Source organism: Rhineura floridana, chromosome 15 (genome assembly GCF_030035675.1).
Source record: "Rhineura floridana isolate rRhiFlo1 chromosome 15, rRhiFlo1.hap2, whole genome shotgun sequence".
NCBI lineage: Eukaryota > Metazoa > Chordata > Lepidosauria > Squamata > Rhineuridae > Rhineura > Rhineura floridana.
This window is the reverse complement of record NC_084494.1, coordinates 32191255-32207121: the sequence shown is the minus strand read 5'-3', so window position 1 is coordinate 32207121 and position 15867 is coordinate 32191255. Positions and strand designations below refer to the sequence as shown.

The 15867-nt window shown below is 46.3% G+C and overlaps 1 protein-coding gene across 1 annotated transcript in view; it reads left to right on the top strand.

Moving 5' to 3' along the window:
- Positions 1 to 15867, top strand: part of BCAM (basal cell adhesion molecule (Lutheran blood group)) — a 66262-nt gene that overhangs the window by 38169 nt on the left and 12226 nt on the right. The window contains exons 4-12 of the mRNA XM_061597878.1: positions 3472 to 3542; positions 5233 to 5329; positions 6381 to 6563; positions 7135 to 7259; positions 7521 to 7680; positions 7808 to 7923; positions 9969 to 10110; positions 10519 to 10646; positions 13112 to 13250. Coding sequence (XP_061453862.1) covers positions 3472 to 3542; positions 5233 to 5329; positions 6381 to 6563; positions 7135 to 7259; positions 7521 to 7680; positions 7808 to 7923; positions 9969 to 10110; positions 10519 to 10646; positions 13112 to 13250 — 1161 coding nt within the window. The remainder of the gene's footprint in view (positions 1 to 3471; positions 3543 to 5232; positions 5330 to 6380; positions 6564 to 7134; positions 7260 to 7520; positions 7681 to 7807; positions 7924 to 9968; positions 10111 to 10518; positions 10647 to 13111; positions 13251 to 15867) is intronic.

The following is a 15867-nucleotide window of genomic DNA, read 5'->3' as shown; positions in this document are numbered from 1 at the left end:
GATAACGCTGGTTCTCTCTACCTCCATGGTAACCTATGAGGAAATGAGAGCCGGGGGGGGGGGGACATGGATACAGACTAAGATATTCCTAAACACCTGGCTTGCATCAAATCATATTTGCTAGTAGCCCAAACATGAACATGTTTTGTATCAACCTGTTTTCTTACCTACTTTGAAGGCTCTTTTCTGTGCCCACTTTTTCAGTGGAGGTTGGGAGGGTGGTCGCGAGAGAGTGGGCCTTCTCAGTGGTGGCCCCTATACTTTTGAACTGGAGCAGCGTACCAGGTTTCTCCTCAGTCTGCTTTGTGACATGCATATGCAGCCTGAACATATAGTTGTTTGAGCAGGCTTTTAATTTGCACTTGTCATTTTTGTTTTTATTTCTTGTCATCCAGGCTGATGACTATGTTGCATTGACCCACTGCTGTTGTGCCTGCTGTTCCCCCCCTCCCCCCCGGCCCTTGCAGCGTTTTATTGATGTTTTCACTAATTATTACTTTTCCCAAATGTGTTGTGATTTGTCAGGTCCCTGCTTTTGTTTATTTTAAATCATTCAGTGATCCTGTTGACGAGGTGCGCCTGGCGCCAACACTGTTATCTTTTCGGCGCCAGGTCAAGACTTTCCTCTTCTCCCAGGCTTTTTAGCATGTGTTTTAAATTGTTTTTATATTGTTTTAAATTTTAAAATTGTGTTTTTAAAATATGTGTTTTAAATTGTATATTTGTTTTAATGTTTTTGATTGCTGTAAACCGCCCAGAGAGCTTCGGCTGTGGGGCGGTATACAAGTGCAATAAATAAATAAATAAATTGATAGAAAACGGGGCGTAAATAAACAGATGGGCATATATGGCAAAGTGAGCTAGTCATGGTCATTGCTCTACTCTGAGCAAAGATCAGTTGAATGGAACCCATGATGAACAGCATAAAATAAATATATAACATAAAGGGTTGTATACAACTAACTTTTACTCAGAGTAGATCCACTGAAATCCATGAACATAAATTCATTCGGGACAGACGAAAGAAAGTACTTTTTCACACAGCACATAGTTAAATTATACAATTTGATCTTACAAGAGGTGGTGATAGCCATCAACTTGGATGGATTTAAAAGAAGATTAGACAAATTTATGGAGGATAAGGCTGTCAGTAGCTACTAGCCATGATGGCTACATTCTGCCACCATAGTCAGAGGCAGTCTGCTTCTGAAAACTAGTTGCTGGAAGCCACAGGAGGGGAGAATGCTGTTGCACTCAAGCCCTGCTTGTGGGCTTCCCATGGGCATCTGCTTGGCCACTGTGAGGACAGGATGCTGGACTAGATGGGCCACTGGTCTGATCCAGTAGGCTTTTCTTATGTTCTTAAGTTAGCCATGACTATTAACTTCAGTGGGCCTACTCTGAGCAGAACTAGCTTTGGATACCACCCATTATCCATGAAATACAAACACTTAAAACAGTTATATAAATTCAGTTCACAGTCATAAGCAATACACATTGGCACTTTGTAGATAATAAGCGGCAGTGTCAAATTATTCACAGTATCAACCCAGCAATAAACTCCACAACTCTACTCCCCACCCCAAAGAATATAAGAAGCTGGTGTCATGGTAGCCTCACCCTGCCCAATGTTAGGGCCGGCCCTGCTCAGGAAAGATATATAATTTTTATGGATGCAGTAGATCAGAACATCAATGGAACACATTGCAGAATTGGGGGGAAGGTCACTCAGCTCCCGCTCCAAGTTGGCAAGAAATGCCCATGTCCACCCATCTCTTTGCGTCCCTGATTGATCTCCCCAATCCATCTATATAGGTCTTTCCATCACCCCCTGCAATATAGCCCTCTTTCCCCCAGCAGCCCACTGCTCCTTTGCTTGATGATGTGTAATTCCTTTACTTATGAAACTGTTTCCTTGCCCACAGCAAAACACTTGGATATGCCAGTTCCTTTCTTTTGGCAAAGACGGCTTGCTGCATCTCCCATTGTGCCTCCCTGCTGGTTTGCCAATCTATACTCCCCCCCCCCCAGCACCTAATGTTGGGGCCTCTTGCACGTTCTAGTCTTCATCTGTCTCTTCACAGTGTGCCCAGGTTGAGCTGGGCCCCGCTGCGTTTGAGCAGCAAACAGTTGCTTGCAACAACATCCCAAGCAGCTGCAAACACAAATGGGAGTGGCAGGGAGAAACAGCTGTGTTTGTCTATACCTTCCTTGGTAATAAACAGCGGCACCTGATCATCTCCCCTCTCTGATAAAGGGTTAGATTTATGGTCCTGGAATCCAGGTCAGATTGATCAAGCACTGCTGGTTTGTTTGTCTAGTAGTGATGGTGTTTTTTTAAAACCTTGTTTGGGAAGGACTGCAGCTCAGTGGTAGAGCATCTGCATCTCTTGGTAGAGCTGGGCATGTCCCCTGTCTGAATCCCTGGAGAGCTTCTGCCCATCATTGTGAACAATGCTGAACTAGATGAAGCAATGGGTCCAAGCCATTATAAGGCAGCCTCCTATCTTCTCCCTATAACTGCACATGGCAGGGGAAGTTTGGGAGAGGACAAGCATGCCGTCTTTCCAGGAAGGCTACCCACAACTAGTGATCTTATTGTTCAACGATGGCAATCCCTGGAACAAAAGCCAGTGTTTTAAGAAGCTTCAACCTGCCTGTGGCAATTTGTTTACGGGTTATTATTTAAAAAATACCCTGCCTTTCAGTCTGTGGATCAATCAGGCTGACAAATGTAAAATAAGAGTTTAAAAGTAACAACGTTAAAACAGCAATTTAAAAAGCAGAATAAAGACTGCCATAGCAGTGATAAATGAGGGAGACTTGGAGGGTGGTGACAAGTGAGAGGGTCTTTTCAGCTGTGGCTGTTTGTGGAATGCTGTCGTGAGTGAGGTCCGCCTGGAGACTTCGTTGACATCTTTTTGGCACCAGGTAAAGGCTTATCTGTTCTCCAGGCATTTGATAGACTGAGATGGTGTTGGGGTGCTGTCATGCTTCTTGTAACTGTTTTATGGGGTTGTTTGTTCTGTTGTATGGTATTACGCACTTATATTTATGTTCTTAATATGTTGCTAGTCGCTTGGAGACCTTTCCAGTAAGAAGCGACTGGCAAGTTTAACAAATATTAATAATGAATAATTGTTTGATGGCACACATGCCTAGCGAGTCCCAAAAAGCTCTCTCTGGAATAGAACGGCCTTTGCCTGGTGTCTAAAGCCAATGATAAAGATGGGAGGAGGTAGGCCTTCCTAGGAAGGAATTCCGACAGTTTTGGTGCCACTGTTGAAAAGGCCCCATCTCTCGTGGTCCTCTGAGGAAAAGCTTAATAAACAGGAACGTTCAGGCAGGAAAAGGCAAGTCTTTAAACCAGCAGAGATGTTGTTGTTACTATCATTATCATCATCATCATGCTTTCTTGTTATGGCCCTACCTTGTCCCCATACCTGTGTGACTACTATTCTTTCCTCACAGGTGCACCTGAACTCCCAGAGGTCACACCTAACACCAGGACCCTCTCAGTGACAGAAGAGGACACTTCAGAGGTGATACCTTGGAGTCAATTTTTTGAAGACAAACATAAAATAGAACCTTGAAATACCTAAAAGCATTATTTCCTGACCTCAGGAGCTTGGGGGTGGAGGGCTGGCAATGATGCCCCAGCATCAAAGGGAGGGCACTCTGTACATCCTGTGCACCCCCCTTCTCCATTCACACTCCTGGCACTGAAGTGAAATTATCTCCAGGAGATATGAGGTAGAAATTCTGAGGCCCAATGCCAGTTTCTAAAACAGCCTTGAAGGTGTGCCCATATGGGGCTCTCTAAGGATGCATGAGGAGAATTTAAGGCTTCCCTTGCATGTGCAAATCTCTTTTCCCCTTAAGTGGAAAGATCGTATATAGTTATGTGTATGCCACAATTTCCCAGGAATGTGGAAAAGACTCAAAATGTGGCATTGGACTTTAGCTGCCTGAATATCTCAATTTTAATTACCATTATTTAAAAAAGCAACTTTCTAGTCCTTATGCTTCAAAAGGTGTGGGCAGTGCCTGGTGAATCTCAAGAGAAACTTGAATAAGATTGCCAATTTCCAGAAGCTGGGCTTCACTGCCCTAAATAGTTTTCTCTCTCCCCATAATTAGCATAAAGAACAAATTGTGCAAAACTGATCACTGCAAAATCAGGCCTTTAGTGTGGCATTGTCTAATCTTTGGAGGCACCATCTCTATTATCTTTTTGGTGCCTACTGAAGACTTTCCTTTCTCAACAAACCGTTTAAGTAGAGATTTTTATCCCAGTCTGTATCTCTATTGGAGCTGAAACTCTTTTAATATATGTTTTTATTGTCAATGGCTTCAGGATGTTTTATGGCAGGGGTGGAAAATGTCTGGCAAGCGGGCCAGTCTTGGCCTGCCAGGGGGTCCAATTTGGTTGATGGGACTTTTTTTTTTTTTGCCTTTGAGGCCAACAGAACTCCACCCAACCCCCTTCAGCTGACATCACCCGCCCATCAGAGTGACATCAGCTGATGGGAAGCCGTGGTTTGGGGGAAAACGTCAAATGTCTGGAATTCCCATCAATATATTACAACATTTATTACATAAAAATGGAGTTTTATCTTATTACACAGCTGCAGGATTTAACCCCTTACTCATTAGCTGATGAGAAGAGAGTTCAATCCTGCTTGGTAATGTGTTACTGTCTCCTCCTACCCCCATGACAGGTGGGTGGTCTCTGGGGGTAAGGAGAGATAAAGATCTTGGCCACCGGGCCAAAAAGGTTCTCCACCCATGTTTGATGTGAAGTGATTCATATATGAAATGAACAAATGACAAAAGAAAGAAAGAGATAACATACTTAATTTGAATAATTTTATTTTAAATCTCACTGTTTTTAGATGGATATTTTTCTGTTTTATGTCTATGCCAACAGGCATTTTACTGCATTTGCTATGGCCTATGGCTAAAAAAAGCAAAACCAGAGGAAAGGAAGGAAAATTGCATAATCTATGCAGGTTGTAGAATCCAGCTTTCCTCCAAGCAGAATTTAGATTTCACCTTTTCCTTTCCTTTTTTTTTTCATAGCACAGAGTACAAAATCTCCTGCTGATGAGGTGGGAGGGAATGACAGAAGGCTAAGTAATGTCTCAGGTGGGAGGAACGTATAGTGGTGAGTGAAGGAAAGTTGTCAGACCAGACCTTAGCAGTGATTTTTTTGCCTTTTCTTCTCCCCAGATTGCAACATGCACAAGCAAAAATGCCAACCCAGTGCCAACCATCAGCTGGTACAAAGATGAGCACCCTCTGAATGCCTCCACTGAGCGCAACAAGGGTAAGGAAGTCATGGGCTGTTGTTGCCTTTCCTTCAAGGACATCAGCTGTCTTGATACTATGCTGATATACGCAGCTCTCATTCAGCAAACATGGATACAATCTTGGCTGCCTCCCCTCCCATTTCCAGGCATGTGTTCCTGGCTGCCACTGAGAATCTCCTTGTGCCAGTTTGAGACTAATTTGGAGCCCCCGCTAGTGGACAAACAGCTCTTCTCTCTCTTCCTTATCTCACATTGCTCTGTGCTTGAGGGCTGCCTGTGGTTTTGAGTCAGGCCATGTCCCAAGATTAGAGCTGGAGAAGTAAAAATGCTCCTTTCCCCAACACTTTGTGTGATTTGAGGATGTGCTGGGCTATGTCAAGGGTGAAAAACCTGTTTTTAGCCCAAGGGCCACGTTCTCTTGTGGACAGTCCTCCAAGGGCTGCATGCCCATGGTGGGCAGGGCCAGCAGCAAAAGTGGGCAGAGGAACAGGTAGGACTCTTAGCTTTGTTCTATGTACCTACACAAACACACATATCTCGCATTCTGCCCCTGGGCCTGAACCCTTGGGCTATGTCAATATCAAATGCCAACTTTCTGTCCATAAGGAAATACCTTAATGGCTTCTGATATTCCAATCAGCGACACCCAGGTGTCATTTCTTTACTTTGTGTTTCTAAAGTCGCAATTTTAAATATTAATATTTAGCATCAGTGTAGTACCTTCCAAGTGCTTCATTAGCACATTCCAACAGATCCTTGCAAGAACCCTGTAAGGTAGGCCTGTAAAAATAATCTTTGCTACTTTATTTCTCAAAATGTCTCTATACCCAAGGCACAAAATGGTTTACAGCAGAACAATAAACATCCATTAAAACATGCCAACAGACACAGCTGAAAACTGTGGAACCACAATCCTTAAATGAAATTACACAGAAGGTGTGATTTTTATATATTTGTCAAAGTATGTGCTGAAAAACCCCTATGTAGTACCATTTCCTCAGTTCTCCCCTGTAGCCTTTTCAGCCAGCCCTCCTCTGCCCTCACCAATATTTCTGTGCTCCTTCCCAGAACTGTATGTTGTGTCACGGACGGTGAAAGAGGCATCAGGGCTCCACTCTGTCTCCAGCACGCTGTACTTACGTGTGAATAAAGCTGACAAGGACTCCACCTTCCGCTGCAAAGTCAGCTACTCGATGCCACACGGAAAAGTTGACAGCGTGGAGTCAGACCCCTTCCAACTCACGTTGCACTGTAAGTATTTAGGGACTGAGGGCGCTTCCAGGTAATCAGCTTATTGAGCATTCTTGTGATTTGCTTTCAGGGAAGCTAGACGATGTATTTCTCCAGTATTCGTCCAGGTTTGTTTGTGGGAGGGCTAGATGACGTTGCATCAACCAAGTGTTATCCCACACTTTCCAGTCCATTTTTCTGTCATTTCCCTTATCGCCAAAAGTCCGAACTTCTGGGGAAGTGGATTTGCTGCACAAAAGTTCCCAGTCAACTGTAGTTGTGCAACGTGAGTTAGCCAGCATGGGATTGAATCCCACTTTTAAAAAAGCAATGTATAACCTCAAATACACATGCCCTTTGGTTATAAATCATAGAAGAGCTGGGTGTAAATTTGTATTTGCTGTTTATGGTGGCTAGTTTATGCTTGTTGGGGATATTTATTGTAGTATAGGTTTTATTGTTCTCTCTTGTACGACACCTAAAGCATTTCTTTTATGAGGCATCTTCTAAATGCAAATAATGTGTAAATAAATACAAACATGTCTGTCACGTGCCACCCATGTGACCTTCCTCTGTCTCCCCCCCCCCCAAGACTACACAGAGAACGTGCAGTTTGTAGTGGATGCTCCAGAAGTCATCAAGGAAGGGGACGCTGTTAAGCTGCGCTGTGAGGCTGACGGGTACCCCCCGCCTGAGTACATCTTCTCCAAACTGCAGGTACTGTTGACCGTGGTCCATCCATGCCTTTTACCCAAATGATTTCTTCCTGCGGGAGGCAGGGGTTGAGGTGATCCGCGTGTTTTGGTTTGATCTGGCAACAGAGTTGAGAAAATGAGAACAGGCTTCAGGGTGCACTTTCTTACAGCAGGATGCAGCCAATCACTTCTCTGGCCCTAAGGCCGGTTTTTGCTCAATCAGACCAAAGCGGCCCTCTTGACCTTTGGTGCATCTTCCCTTTTGCCTCCCCTGCAAGTACAGACTGAAGATATCCAGATAGACCTGGGGTCCCACTTTAACGGAATCCTGCACATTCCGCACGTGATGAAGGCTGACAGCGGGACGTACCGGTGCCAGGTGCTTGACTTTGACAGCCCCAATGAGGTAGACCTGGAGAAGGAGGTCACCATCCACATCAACTGTGAGTGCCCTGTTGACTGCTGTGAGAGGGGCTAACAGGGCCTTGTGGGGGGGGAGAAGTCAAACCCTCATCTTTGTCAAACTCTCTCTCTCTCTCCCTCCCTCCCTCCTCTGGTTCCCTAATTTAGATCTGGACCCACTTGTCTTGAACCCCAGCAAGATGGTGATGGCAAAATTGGGTGGAAGCCTTGAACTTACTTGTTCTGGTACTGGCTCCCAGAGGCCCATCTTGTCATGGAAGAAGGTGGGTGGAGCCTCCACAAGCACCACCTATGTAAATAGGAGGGTGGCGACACAACAGCAGGCCTTTTCAGTGGTGCTCCCCCGTTCCGTGGAATGCTCCCCCAAGGGAGATGCACCTGGTGCCATCTTTGTTAGTCTTTAGGTGCCAGGCTAAGACCTTTTTGTCATCTTTGCCATTTGCTAACTAAGCCTCCAATGGTGGTGCTCGTATTTTAGTGAGGCGGGTAGGACTTGTACTCATTCATAAGTGGTTGAATGGGCTTTTTATGTATTTTGTATTGCTCATTGTTAAATGTTTCTGGTTTTAAATTGTTTTTATGTGGCGTATTTTATTTCTGACAAGTCGCTTTGAGGCTCTTTCTTTGTGTAAAGTGAATGATAAATGATAAATGGTAATAATAATAATTTATTCTTAATATTATTCTTAATATTAATAATAATTTTCCTGATGGATTTCTGTGTGAACTGGAGAACACACACACCCTTAAAGAACAGCAGAGTAACATGATAAGCTGTCTTACACTGAATCAGACCATTGATCCACCTACCTCAGTATGGTCTACTCTGACTGGCAGAGGCTCTCCAGGCTTTCAGCTGAGGGTCTTTCCCCATGACTTGCTGCTTGACCCTTCTAGTTGGAGATGGTGAAGGGTAAACCTGGGCTCCCTTTATGTGCAAAGCATGTACTTCACTGAGCTACGTACGGCCTTTCCCCTAAGGGGGACAGATGCCTGCATGCTTTTTATCCCATGGGTCAAATAGCTATGTTGGCAGAGGGGATGATGATAGTGATCTCAGCTGGGGAAATGGTGCAAGGGGTGGGGGGCACAAAGGATGAACCCTATCCAGTGCTATGGTGGCAAGCTGAATCAGGACTACATTTTCCACTTTAAAAAATTGCTTTTTCCATTTTTTAAAAAAGGGTGGAAGAGTGCAGTTGTGGATCCCTCACTGACTTGTTTTGCTGCATCCTTGCTCTCCAGGCAGAGACATGGCAGGATTTGACCCTTCTTTGGAAGAGGCTGCCCACTGCATCTCTGCATGAATTGATGATCTGGACTTGCTTCCAGGCATGCCCAGATCAGAGACTCCTGCAGAAACAGAAAGGGAGGGGGAGGCAACTTTTACTTCCTAACAGTGAACCATTTCAGGTATAAGAGTGAAGCAGAATTGCACCTTTTGTCTGTTAAGGACAAGGGTTTGTCTTGGCTATCAGGCCCTTTTTGCAACATTATTGGAGGCTCAGTTCATGTCCTCGCTCTGTTGCAAAGCCAAAATGCCACAGAAGTCCTTGGCAGGCTGTGGTGAAGGGTTTGTTTTTCCCTTCTCCCCTCTCTGCCTGTTATCTTTATTTCACTGTCTTGACTCTGATCATTTCATTCACATAATTGTATCTTTAAATTTGCAACTTGCCAAGCTGAAATTGCTCTCAACTCAAAAGGCAGAGCTAGCAAAATAAACCTAAAGCTACTCATGAAAAGGAGCTCTACTCGCTTCTTCCCGTTCATATAAATGGGGCTTGTGTAGGAGAACTGGCAGAAGATATAATCTTCAAACCCTGGATCCTGGAGCCTTTTTAAAAAGACACACTGCCTGCATGTTTTAAACATGCTGCTGAGGGACAGAAACTTGCATTTTAAACATAAGGATGGAGATCCTTGGAAAATGCTGCTTCAGGTGCTGTTTTTAAGGTAAGATGCTTCTGTTGGCAGTGACACAAAGAGCAACCTTCCCCTCTTTCGTTTGTTTTTAATTTTACGAAGGCAACCCACATACCACACCTTCAAAGCACATTCCCACCCCCAAAAAGAATCTTGGGAATTGTAGTTTACCTCTCACGGAGCTACAATTCCCGACACCATTAACAAACTACAGTTCCCAGGATTCGGGGGGGGGCAGATTTGCTCTGAACATGCTTTCAAAGTGGTGTGTATACAGCCTTAGACTTTTATCCTGTCCTTTGTTGATGGCTCAAGGCAGGCAACTGCATTTTCAAAAGCCAGAGACATTAGAACGGTCTTCTGATTGTTATTCATGTTCCTTCAGGGGAAGGAGCAGGTAGGAGAGGGCGAGACATTGGCCCTGAATTCACTGAACTACCACATGGCTGGCAGGTACACCTGCGAGGCGTCTGTGCCCACCATCCCTGGGCTGCGACGGAACCAGACCGTTGAGGTCGTTGTTGAAGGTATGGTGGGAAACGTTCCAAGCTGGTTACACGGCAGGAGAAGCCAGCCAGCTGCTTGGGTTGGCGGGGCTGGGAAAAGGAACTGACTGTTAAACCAGTCTGGAAATTGTAGCTATGTGAAGGGAACAGGAGTCTCCTAACTGCTCTCAGTTAGCACCCTTTGCATACTACCCTTTCCAGGATTCTTTGGGGAAAGCCAAGGCTGTTTAAAGTGGAATAATAGTGGGATAAATGTAGGGTGTGAATGTGGCCTGCATTAGACTGAAGAGGGGCAAATTGATACTGTCTGTGCATGTTGCAGAATTGGTCTTTTTCTTGGTCCAGAACTTAAAAAGTTTTTGGGTGCATAGAGGGTCCCCCTGGGGGGTCCTGCTTCTAATGTCCTGACTTCCTCCCCCCCACAAACAGGAATGCCAGAGGTGGAGAAGAACCAGTCCACAAGCCATTACCAGAGTGTGGGCCAGAAAGTGACGTTTACCTGCTCTGCTTTGGGCTACCCTGAACCGGAGATTAGGTGGAGCATAACTGGGGAGGAGGTGAGTTTTGTTGAGGAAACATAGGTGGACAATTGGTAAGGGTTATGGAGCAATTGTAACACAGAAGGGGGCTGGGCCTTTCCTTCCATCTGTGCCATCCAGGCCTTTCAGGATATGTTCCCGTGTGACTTCTTGGGAGCTGGTCTGGGCTTTCATAGATGAGATCAGTCATGGCAGATCAGTTTCCCTGAAAACGAGAGCTCACGTGTTTTAGACACAGTTTTGAGGAGCATATGTTGGGTCTATTCCACAGTAGTAGGCTTCTAGGGAGTAGGTGATTTGCAACAGAGGAGGAAGGAAGGGAGTGCTTAATGTTTTCCCTGCCAGCTCCCAAGAAGATCCAACAGGCCAGGCTAGCCACCCTACCTGTGTGTGCTCAGCCTCTGTGCCCTGGAACATGTGTCCCGTAAGCCTATGTTATATGGCAAGCTTGCAGGGGTTCCTCCCTGAAGGAAGAATGTTTGCAAACCATTGATTTGGGGGTCCCTCCCTCCCCCACCTACCTTGTGCCCTCCTGATACCTAATACCCAGCTGATCTCAAGCTGTTGGGCTGCATGGGAAGAGTCCTCTGTGGGCGGCCTCTTTGTATGCTGTGATGAGGGGAAGGAGGGGGCAGAGATTATAAGAAAAAGCCAAGGTCGTGAGTGGACGTACAGGAACTGTCTCTCTTGTGGCTTTACCCGCTTTCTCCCACACAAGGAACCCTGGGAATTGTAGTTTAGCTGAGAGTTCTCTGTAAGTTCCAGAAGGGCTCTCGGGATCATATGCAGTATTTTACAATCAGGTGTTCTGTCATGAAAGGCAACAAGATGTACGAGAGGAAAAGGCTGTTGTACATTTAACTGGGGTAGAAAGAGGGAATTTCAATAGATGCTGCTTCTCTCATCCTTGTGTGACAAGCTGAGCCTGCTCCAATCCTTCTCCTTTCCCTGCAGTGTATAGAGCCAGTGTGGTGTAGTGGTTAAGGTATTGGACTAGGACCTGGGAGGCCAGGGTTCAAATCCCTACATAGCCATGAAGCTCACTGTGTGACCTTGGGCCAGTCACTGCCTCTCAGCCTCATGAAAACCTTATTCACAGGGTCGCCATAAGTTGGAATTGGCTTGAAGGCAGTACACACCAAGGATGGGGAACCTGCCCCCCCCAGACATTGCTGGACCGCAGCTCCCATAACCTTTGATCATCGGCTGTGGTGGCTGGGGCTGATGGGAGCCACAGTCCAGCAACATCTGGAGGGACACAGGCTTCCAATCCCTGCCATATGCCATCAGCAGGATGCCTCAAAGGATGGTGTGTTAACTCCCACCAAGAAATGCATTTCTTTATTCACAATAACATTTCATTGAAGCGTCTTTAGAAGGTTCACAGCTCTTCACATTTATCTCAGGGTGGATCTACAGGCTATGAAATCAACAGAGGGTTCCCAGCTCTCTCTAATGTTAGGGCTAAGGAAAGATGTGCGGTGGGCAGTTTTCAGGGGGGGATGCTTTAGCCCAGGGCTGGGGAAACTTTTTGACCTCACGGGCCAACTTTTGACAGGTGGGCGGGGCAACTCAACTGTCAATCAAACAGCATTATGCCATCACATGATTGACAGATGGTTGTCCTGCCCACCTGGCAAAATCCCTTGGGCGGGGTTCCCAAGCCTGGGAACTGCAGCGCAAGGGGCGTTGCCAGCCCTGTGCTTTGCAAGCCTTGCTGCACTTTTCCACTTCTGATGTGGGAGGTGGAAAGGAGAAGTATGGGGCAACTTCAAAGAGCAGCCGTTTCCAATCGGTGGCGGACTCTTCCTCCTGCTTGAGCAACGCAGTGCTCCTGTCGACCACCAGTTAAGAGGCAGTTGGGAGCGCAACTGCTCCAGCAAAGGAATAATTGGGCACCCTCTTGATTGTTCCTTTAAAGCCCTGCCCTTGGTCACCCCACACGTGATGTTGCAGGTCAAATGGGGAGGCCTGGGGGCCAGGTTTGGCCCGTGGGCCAGAGGTTCACTGCCCCTCTCTTAACTCTTCCCCACCTCTTGATTCTTGCCTATGCTTGCCCTGCCCACCTGACCCCACATTTTGCCTTACCTTGGCAAGCACAGGTTTGGGAGCACATATTGGTCAAGGTGAGCTATAGTTCTGCCCTTTGACATCCTTACAACAACCTTGTGAGATAGGTCAATATTCATCTCTATATGGCAGATAAGGAGGTGGGATCTGTGTGTGTGCGTGTGTGAGAGAGAATTTGTGTGTTTTTTTTGACCAACTGCTCAGTCTCTTGACCACTATGCTACATCACCTTTTGTGACTCCTTTCATTATAACTCCTGCACGGAGGTGGGTGTGTGTGCTGTGGTGCCAGATTACCCGCTGTGCAGGGAGAGGTAGAAGCAAAAGCGAATTAGGTGTGAGGCAAGGAGAGATGGGACGGAGATTCTGCCCCATGCAAAATTGCAAATAGCGCTATCCTTTGCTTCTTCCCAGCCCTCTCTGAAAGTCTCTGGCAACAGAGTCATCAGCGAATTGTCCTTGGAGGTGACCCCCGAACTGGCTCAGAGTGGGGTGAAGTGCTGGGCAGAAAACAAACACGGCATGGACGAGCAGATGTTCCAGTTACAGTTGGGTGAGTGGCTACGAAGGAAAGTCAGAGGCTCTTCATCCTTTTTCTCTGGAAGGCAGGGGTGCGTGAACCCTCAGGCCTGGGGGAGAAATGCGGCCCTCCAGGTCTCTCTGTCTGGCCCTTGGAACTCTCCCCATGCCACCCGCCTCCTTGGCTCTTCTTCACGCCGCAAATGTTTTTGCCTGGCCAGAATGTGTCCTTGAACTCGGATCATGCCTCTTGCGTGGCTGGATGGATGGAGGATAGAGGTGATATGGGCGTGCATGTGAAAAGGCTAGCCTACTGTACAAAGGAAAAATTTATATTTTAAATTTAGATTTACATATTAAATTTGTAAATTCGCCTCTGGCCCTGTCCACCTCTGGCATGTGGCTCTCAAATGATTCCCTAGAAGGAAATGCGGCCCTCAGGCTGAAAAAAAGAGTTTTCACTGCTCTAAGGCAAACATGCAGGTTGCCTCTGCTGATCTGTGCTCACAATTAACTTGCAAATGGTCCATGGCTAAGCAGCAATAAACACTGAGGGCCAAATTATTCTTGTTGTTGTTATTATTATTATTATTAGTAGTAGTAGTAGTAGTAGTAGTAGTAGTAGTAGTAGTGGTAGTTGATTTATATCCTACCCTTCCTCCCAGTAGGAGCCCAGGGTGGCAAATGAGATGGGATGTTAACTGCAGGTTTGAATTTTATGTGCCTGGTTTTAAAAATTTAAACAGCAGCTATTGTGGTGGTGGTGGTGAGGATTGTGATATTCTAACTCGCACTCACAGTGGAGTCTGGTGGCTCTGATGTCAATGGGGCAATGAATCTGCTCCGAGTTTTAGTCTGAACTTTCAAGGAGCTGTCGAAGATGTCAGTCTCCTCTGTGCATACACTCACACCCACACACACACACACACCATTGGTCTGGATTAACACACACACACACACTCCGCCAAACTGGTATTCACCCAGGAAGGGAAGCGTCCATTGGCACCAACAGAATATTCCTTCCACTAGCAATAACAGATTGCGGTGTGTGTGTGTGTGGAGCAGTAGGACTAAACCCCTCCTCTCCCACATGCTGTGCTGTTCCAATCCTGACAGATGCTATTTACATTTTAAAAGCTAGACACATTAAATTGCAATCACGCAATTAATACCACGCCTAGTTTGGTCCTCATTTGAATTGGTTCTGGGGAAGCATGAACTGCTTGGGTAGATGAAATCTTTGGCCCAGGCATGGCATTCAGAGTCATTTGTCCCCAGGCCAGGCAAATGTGGACACGTTAGCAGGGAAATGGAGCTCATTGCAGTTAGACAACCACAAGAGACAGGAAAGTGGTTTGAGCCACTGCAAGGTGATTTTCTGCCCCACTTCTTCAGCTAGAAAAATAGCTGGCTAGCTCTGCCTCTTACTCACATTTTCCTTTATTAAAGCTGTTCTTTAATGATTAATCTTTTCATTAAAACAGGGGTGGGGAACCTGATGTCAGGTGATGAGCCTCTTAGGCTTGCTCCAGAATCAGGAAGGAGGTTGCATTGAAACTGCAGCTAAAATTGAGGGGTTTTCCCTCTCTCCATTTTACCAGGGATTTCAGTGGAAACCCTTTCCTGATCCTGGAGCAAGGCATCCAGATCAGTTGGTGGGCAGCAGGAGCATGCCTTCGCCTAGTGAAGAAACAACTGGGTGCTCTCTTTGAGCTCGCAGTTGTTCCTTTGAAGCCATGCGGTGCCTGCTCCATATCTCATGTCACATATGACGGCAGATGTGGGGAAGGCAGGCATGGTTTGCCAGGAACGGCCCAGTGGGCCAAACTTTGCCTGTGGGCCAGAGGTTCCCCACCCTTGCTTTAAATGGAGTAGACCACTTGTGTCTAGATGTTTGCCTTTTCATGTGGCTTTTAATGTACACCTCCTCCAGCACAAAATGTTTGGCAGTGGGCTTTAGAGACTTTTTACAGATTAGTTTTAGGGCTAGGAAGGAAGGTCCCCTTACCTTGCCCAAGTCTTACTGGCAGGTGACTCAGTATTGTCCTTCCAGGATTGTTGTGTGCCACTTGGCTCACTCATTTGAGTACCACGGCACTGTCTTCCTGGTGGCCCCTTGATGCATTTCATTTTATTGCTCCTTTTTCTCTAGTGGTGCCACCTGTACAATTCGGATTCCACTGTGGGTTTATCTTGTGAGGAGGGCATTACTATTTGCATAAAGGTTCCCTGTCTTAGTGATGGGGGTGGAGTGTGGTTTGACTGCCTGCTAGACCAGCCTTCCCCATCCTGGTGCCCTCCTGTTGTTTAAGACTACAACTCCCATCAGCCTCACCTGCAGCTGATGAGAGTTGTACTCCAAGTCGTTGTGGCTGCATGCACCCCAAACATTTAAAGCACATTGCTTCCCCCAAAGAATCCTGGGAACTGTAGTTTACCCCCCACAGAGCTATAATTCCTAGCATCCTCAACAAACTACAGTTCCCACTGTTCTTTGGTGGTGGGGAAGTCATGTGCTTTAAATGTATGGGGTTTACGCCGCCCTGGAGGGCAACTGGGTTGGGGAAGGTTGACCAGGAAGGGACTTTCCCACGGCTGTGTGAACTTTGTACAAAATAACAACCCAAAATGTACGACCAGCATGAAAATCT